At 35.8% G+C, this 7,439-nt stretch overlaps 1 protein-coding gene across 1 annotated transcript; it reads left to right on the top strand.

Annotated features, from left to right (window-relative positions):
- Window positions 1–497: 497 nt before the first annotated feature.
- On the top strand, window positions 498–5,831 carry LOC18995839 (actin-depolymerizing factor). Its single transcript, XM_006846770.4, has 3 exons — window positions 498–657; window positions 2,429–2,694; window positions 5,385–5,831. The coding sequence occupies exons 1-3, from the start codon at window positions 643–645 to the stop codon at window positions 5,533–5,535; spliced, it is 432 nt and encodes a 143-aa protein (XP_006846833.1). The 5' UTR covers window positions 498–642; the 3' UTR covers window positions 5,536–5,831.
- The last annotated feature ends 1,608 nt before the right edge of the window (window positions 5,832–7,439 follow it).

Here is a 7,439-nt window from a genome sequence, read left to right as displayed (position 1 = left end):
GATGCCCAAATATCTTCAAATTGATCATCTCGACATCAAGAAGCATGGACACCAGAAAAAAATGGATTAAAGTTTTGAAAGTAGTGTATTTTGTAATACATTTTTGGACCATCAATTTTCAAGATTTTCATGTTTTCATAGATATGTCGAGCTGCACTGTTTTTTATGCTTTAAAATTTATAAATAAATGTAAAAATATATTTTAAAGTTATCACAAAAATTTCCAATATTAAAACCACATTTTTCGATCCTATGTAAAGGTAGGCTCTAATTTGATTGTTTAGAGCCTACGCTCTATACAAACCGCATCCTTTTCTATGCCCGAAATATTTTCCATATGAAGTTTGAAATTGAGGCTTTACGGTTTTCTATGAGGCCTAAGCCTTGTAGAAACTAGAAACCGCATCCTTTAAGGAAAAGGTCCTGGCGGCCTATGGATGGCGCCACCTCCCCTTTACTTTTCCTTTTCTTTTTTAAATTTCTTTCTCTCTCTCTTTGGCCTTTCGCCTCCAATTTTTTTTCACCTTTTTTTTTGGAATATATTCTCACTCGTTTATCTCTTCATTCTCTCCGCACCATATAGACCAGATAAGCTCTCTTTTGCTGGTCGGAATTTAGGGTTTCTTCTCCATTGTTTCAGTCATGTCTTTCCGATCGGTAAGCTTCAATCTTTCATGATAATATTCTTTTTTTTTTTTTTTTTTTTTTTTGTAATTTCTTGTAATTTTTTGGAGCTTATATTCCCTGTATTGCACCACCAGTCATTTTAATGGAGGTTTTTGTGCGATCCAGTGTCAGGATTACAATTTTTCGTTAGGAGAACATTTTTTGAGGTTTTGTATCAGGAATAGAAGTCTCTGAATTTGTTTTCAGCGCTGGTTTTCTCATGCTTGATCAGTGATTTGATGAAAATGAGTAAAGTTTTTAAATCCACTAATGCTGTTTAAATTTCATCATCTGACGTGGAACTGAGCAGATTCATCCGAAGATGAAACATTTGTACTACTTTTTTAGTTTTGATCCAGAATTTTTACATGTTTATTTTATCATTTTATGTTGAATTGAGAGTGTTAAAATTTTGCTGGTTTTAGTCCAACTGAGTCCTTAAGTTTCAACTGTTCCCGTTGAAATGAGCATTTTTATTCTGGTTTAAAAGTTATGAGGTTATTTCTGGCTTCAATCCAGCAGGATCATCTATTTTTTGAAAGAAAGAAGCAGGATCATCTAGAATTCATCATTTTGTATTAATTTGAGAAAATTGCTTCAGTTGGAAAGTTTTTCAGCGTTTTGATGGTTTCCTTCTAATTTGAAGTTATGGATTTGATCTTCTGTTTTTTTCAACTTTTAATTGAGCCACCATCTCAGTGGGGAGAGAGGGTTCCTTTTATTTTCCTGAGGACACTATAGAGAAAAAAAAATGCTAGGAAACTTGTTTGGACTCTTTGTACAAACCTATTCTAAGCCTCGACTTCCCTCACCCAAACTGATATTGCTACCACTAAGCTGAAGCCGAAGGGACCAGGATGATGTATATTTGGTCAAATTATGTTGTTGAAATGAGTTAGATCGCTGTGAGTTATATATATATATATATATATATATATATATATATATATATATATATATATATATATATATATATATATATATATATATATATATATTACGTTTTGCTCCAAAAAAACATTTTTGTGGTTTGGTTCTTATTCCAGCACAATGGTGGACATTTGATCAGTGTGATGTTAAATCAAGCAATTTAATTTGAAGAGAAATGGTTTTTTGGGGAGAATTATGTGGGATCTTTTTCTAGTTTTTTGGGTGCTGATTTGGGTAAGATTTATGGATATTTTAGTCGAGATGAGTGACATGTTTGAACTAGTTATAGTTAATGATGGAGCTAGGAGTTTGACACCAATGTAAATAATATTGGACTTGGTTGAAAATTGTCTTCATTGTGCTCCTTCCCAATTTATCATTATGTTCAGTATTTCTATGGAGAAGGACAAACTAAATATTGATTCTTATTTTCTCAGAGAAGAATGTAGTTGCAGGATTATGGTTTAATTCCTTAATGCAATCCTGCTGATTTGATGACCCTTTTCCATTTTGCGTGAAATTTTAATTAAAAGTTAGCACACTTTGTCCTGTGTCTCTGGTCATAAATTGGCGCTTACAATGCTTGGTTCCTTTCATAGATGTAAAATCTTGACTGGATCGCTGTTTATCTATTGATGGCATCTTTACTTTGGTATCTAAAGCTGACCCTTGGAATGCTCCAAATTTAGAATTTAAGATGGGAGGCCCATAAATTGTCAAAAAAAATGAAGGGAAAAAGAAAGTTGCTATTGGATCTAATAATGCGGGCTTGCCATTAATTTATGGCTGATTTATGGCAAATAATTAATGGTTGTGGGTGTTCAATTTGTAGTCCAATGCATCATCTGGTATGGGAGTGGCTGACCACTGCATGCACACCTTTCTGGAGCTGAAGAGGAAGAAGGTTCATCGCTATGTGATATTCAAGATCGATGAGAAGAAGAAGGAGGTTGTTGTGGAGAAGACGGGTGGACCAGCTGAGAGCTATGATGATTTCACAGCTGCTTTGCCTGAAAATGACTGCCGCTATGCTATATATGACTTTGATTTCGTGACCTCTGAGAATTGCCAGAAGAGCAAAATATTCTTCATTGCCTGGTTAGTTTTTGGTTTTTCTCTGATCTTTTATTTCTTTGAGTCATGTAGACTGTTCAAGATTGGTAGTTTTGGTGATTTTTGCATTTGTTGTTCTCTTTGGATATATAAAAGTACATATATGCTGAACAATGATACAAAAAAACTACTGTAGGCTTAGGAACTAAATTGTGCCAAAAAATGTTTGGGTTTTATCTTCTCGGGGTAGAACTTAGTCCAGCGTGACTTGTGGATTTTGTTGGTGTTCATTGCCCATTGGTGGTACTTGGAAGTGACTTGTGTTTTGTATTTCCTTTGGGTTGGTGGAATGGGAATTGAAGGTGTAATCTAATGTTGGGACAATGAACTCAATTCCAGTAGGCTATTCTGGTTTTGCCTTGTTACAACACGGGTTTGTTGATTTCTTGCTCGATTCCATAAACCAAGAATGTAGCGGTTCTCTGTTTTGCTCAAAATGCTTATATGGGGCTTGTAGTGGTGCATTATTGTGCTTTAATGGCACTCTATGTTTGTTCTAACATTGCATATTTGTCTAATAAGAACCTCTTCCGGGGCCTTTTTTTTGGGATTGGGTATCATGGGATTCAAGCCCTAATCTTATGGCCCCTTTCTATGGGGTTGGTTGGTTCATGTGACAATGTTAGCTAATCTTGAAACCTTAAATTATTTTAACATTTGGATAGAAAGCCTTAGAATTTTCAATATTGCTATTGAAATCAGTGACCTCAAATGATTTTCATTTTGAAGGAAAAATCTTGAGTCTTTGACTTATGTTTTCTCTAGCCTGTCTCTTTTTTGGAATTTTCTCTAGCCTCTTTCTTTCTTCCCGGAAGGTTATCTTAGCCTCCACAATCCTTTTGTAAAGGGTTTTGGGTTAGAAATTTTTTGGTTGTTAATACTTTTCCACTAAGTCTTTGCTTTGCCTTTATGTATATAGAGTTTTCAATCAGGGTGTTTTCATACTTTTTTTTTTCATTTCACCATTGTGTCATGCATCGTTCTTGAAGTGATCCATGGAAAAAGGAAAATACCCTTCAGAAAATAAAAATAATTTGATTTCTAATTTCAACGTGGAGACGTTCCCCAAAAGCATATAGCTTCCATCTCTAAATTTCTGCTGTTTTGTTGGCTATACGAACTCCAGCCAATGATGTTTCTTTTTTGGTAGTCCAGTGGTAGATTTGCGTGTTCATGCTTAACCACTACTTTTTTACCCTAACAAATGATCTATATTCATGTTCTACATGAGGTCATTCTTCTTTCTTTCCTTCTTTATTTCTTTGATGGGTGCCTGTCCCTAGGGACAAAAAAAAGGAAAAAAAGAGATGGATTGTTACATAATAAAAATGTTGGAAATAGATCTGAAACGTGGAAAAAACGAATATGGAGACAATCTTGATGTAGACTCTTTATTCAAAAAAGAGATAAAGATACAGAAAGCACAGGAGATGTGGAGTTATTAGGGTTTGGATCGTCCCACATATCTACAGCGGGAGAGAAAACCAATGATTGTGTTTATGATAACCGAACTTTAGAGATTAGTTGACCCCGTTAGATGCCGACCGCTGCTTTAGTTGTGAATGACATCAACAATTGGAGATGCAGTGGTTTAACAGAAGTATGAAATTTGCCTGTAATATTAGTAGGACTCTTCTAACAGAGGACCAATATGTAGGATCTCCAAATAAGCCACATATATGAACTCTCTCAGATGGAACCAATTCTATAAGAATGCAAAACTTGGAACAAACCAGATATCAACTTTGAGATGGTACCAATTTCAACATAATGCAAACTTCGAACAAACCAAAGAAGAAGTCTTAACGTAACATCTTAACAATGCTCTCATTTTCATGTTCGTATGACTCCAATTGTTCACCATCTTCATAATCTTCTATTTATTGACCTCACACAATAAACTAATTATCAAAAAAGTTAAACTAAAAAGTTAATTCTTTATACCAATTGTTTATACAATTTTGTTCAAATTTGTACTTGACTCTTTGAAGACCCAGTGTTGGGATCCATAACTTGTGCACCACCTTTCTGACCATCTTTCCATGAACTTAGACCATGTCTATGCCGAAGTTCTTCAAGTGAAGATGTCTCTATTTGAAAGCATATAGGTTTCCTACAGTAAAGCTGAAAATTTGTCACATACTCTAAATGAAAAGGTTTATCTAAAAATGAAACAAAAATCACAATTTGTTGTATTTGTCTATTCACATCTGCCTTCTACTTGAAGCAGTCCCTGTAGTTTGCTTCTTTGCTCTAAATTCCTTTGATTGTAGAGTGAGCAGTGTGCACTTTGTGCATCAAACTATTTCTGGTTGCGATTCTCTCAACATACAGCTTTCTCAAGAGAATATCGCTCTTAAATCTCTATTTATTCATTTGTTTTATTATTGTGAATGGATGTTACTAATGTGAACTCAGTAATCACCAAGTATTGGCAGTTCGCACCCACAACTTGGTTAAGGGTGGTTGTTTTCTTTAGCTTTTATTTTTTGGGGTGTGCCGTTGGTGTGTGTGTGTGTGTGTGTGTGAGAGAGAGAGAGAGAGAGAGAGAGAGAGAGAGAGAGAGAGAGAGAGAGAGAGAGAGACTTTTTGACTGCTGTGTTGAGTTCTGATTTCATTGTTTTTATCAGTATTCAGTATTAATATTATGAATCAACTGTTTGGATTTGGACCAGGTCTCCCTCTATTTCTAGGATCCGAGCCAAGATGCTTTATGCAACCTCCAAGGATCGATTCCGACGAGAGCTTGATGGCATCCACTATGAGATTCAGGCCACTGATCCCACTGAGATGGACTTGGAAGTGCTCAGGGACCGTGCACACTAAACTCAAAGCTTTATTGCTCTCAAGAAACAGGGCCATTTATAATACATTTGGAGTAGGAGCTACGCAAATTCTTATCATCATCTGAGGGTGGAGTCTATTTGCTGTACTGCTTTGCTTCGAGGAAACGCTTGGTACGAAAAATATTACAGTAAATATTTTAAAAAAAGGTTGGGTTTGATATTATTAATAAGTGATTCCAGTCTTGATGGCACAAAAATTCACTAGTAATTTGAATGACATATTATGGATGTTTATAATTTATGCTGTTAATATGCATGTGGTGGTTATTTATGAAATATCTGTCTGTATTATAGCTTTTGAAATGTGGAGATGGGGATTTTACCCTTGGTTTAGCCATCTATCAAGAAATACTTCAGATGTGGTTTAGTTAATCTCTTCTCAACTTAGGAATGTTGAAAAACCTGTAGAATTTCAATATAAAAGATAGGTAACATATCTTAGTTGGGAGCAGTGTTTCAAAAATCTCCAATCCGACTTGGAATGCAAGTCGGACTGGAACTGCAAGGAGGGCGATTCAGTCCAGAAGACCCTGAAATCATCCAACCTCATGGTTATTTCCTTCGTTCTTAAATTGCTTGCTAAGTTTAACGCAGTCTCACTTGGGAATTGGTCTAGGGGAGTCAGAATCGGGCCCCTGCCTAGTTGGGGCTTGTCCGATTTCAGGCAACCCTGGTTGGACACATACGGCCATTTGGCGCCCGTGTGCCTTTGCTTTAATGGCACAAGATTAAACTACTTAGAAGGTTTAGTATTTTGATGCAGAGGTTAGTAATGGTTGGATATCCCTGTTCATTTCTTTATAGAGGAGAGTGGAGACAAAGGAACATTATTGTGATACTAAAAGAGGATTTAAGACTCCAAATATCTGTCTACAAATAATGGAATACACATACCTACACAAAAACACAGATCTTAGACTGGACACACATGACATGCACATGGACAGTGGGTCCATTGATTGTCCAATCTCAACTACTGTGTGGGTTCCATCTTGTTTTTTACTACTGTGTGGGTTCCATCTTGTGTTTTTTTTTGTTTTTTGTTTTTTGTTTTTTTTTTGGACATTAAAAATGAAATTTGGTATCCATCTTGATTTTGTTAATAAATGTGATTTAGATTTGGCTGATAATTGGATTTACGGTCTGGATCACGTAGGCGCGTGAGATCATTGTCTATCGGTAGGTAGCTTGTTAAAGAGGCTCCCAATCACCAGTACAATGCAAAAATAGCCCTTTTCAACGCTGCAATAAGTGTTTATTGTGGACAAGGGGTGGGGTCGTGGTGGTAGCACCCCCATGCCTAGTTGCCACATTGTGGTTTTCAATCTTGCTGACACTACTTACTAGCACTTTCAAAAAAGCTCACTCCCTAATCTGAAAAAATGGGTAGGGGCCGGTATTTTAAATCCTGTTGATACCACTTAGCACTTTCAAAAAAGCTAACTCCCTAATCTGAAAAAATGGATAGGGGCCTGTATTCCCTACTAAATTACCACAAAAAAAAAAAGAAAGAAAAAAGGTGTTTATTGTAAAAGACCAACATAAAAACTCATGGCCCTCTTTTTGTGATAGGTTACGAGATTTAGCACCTGAGCTATAGTAAATTATAGTGATTTAAAAAAAGTTAGGTCAGCATCAAATCACCCGGTTCAACTCAAGAGTCGGTATATATAGAAAATCGTAGAATTGGCAATTTGCTATAGTAAAATGGTGTTTTGCTAAACACAAACATTGATTAATTGATTTGGATTGGTTCTTGGCCAGTTCATTGTTTTTGTATGTGTTTTTTCGCCGGTTTATTATTTTTTTTTGCACAGTAAATTGGTGATCCTAGCTGTCGATTCAACGATCTTGACTGGTTTTTGCGATGCCTGATCCTAGTTA

The sequence above is a fragment of the Amborella trichopoda genome, chromosome 7, assembly GCF_054954075.1.
Source record: "Amborella trichopoda isolate Santa Cruz 75 chromosome 7, AtrichopodaSantaCruz75HAP2 v2.0, whole genome shotgun sequence".
In the NCBI taxonomy this organism is placed as follows: domain Eukaryota; kingdom Viridiplantae; phylum Streptophyta; class Magnoliopsida; order Amborellales; family Amborellaceae; genus Amborella; species Amborella trichopoda.
This window is presented reverse-complemented; position numbering and strand designations above follow the sequence as displayed.

What these genes read in the sequence shown, in the direction of transcription:
- LOC18995839 (XM_006846770.4), top strand. An exon ending in AAAATATTCTTCATTGCCTG is followed by an intron (nt 2,695 to 5,384) that starts GTTAGTTTTTGG and finishes GATTTGGACCAG; the next exon opens with GTCTCCCTCTATTTCTAGGA.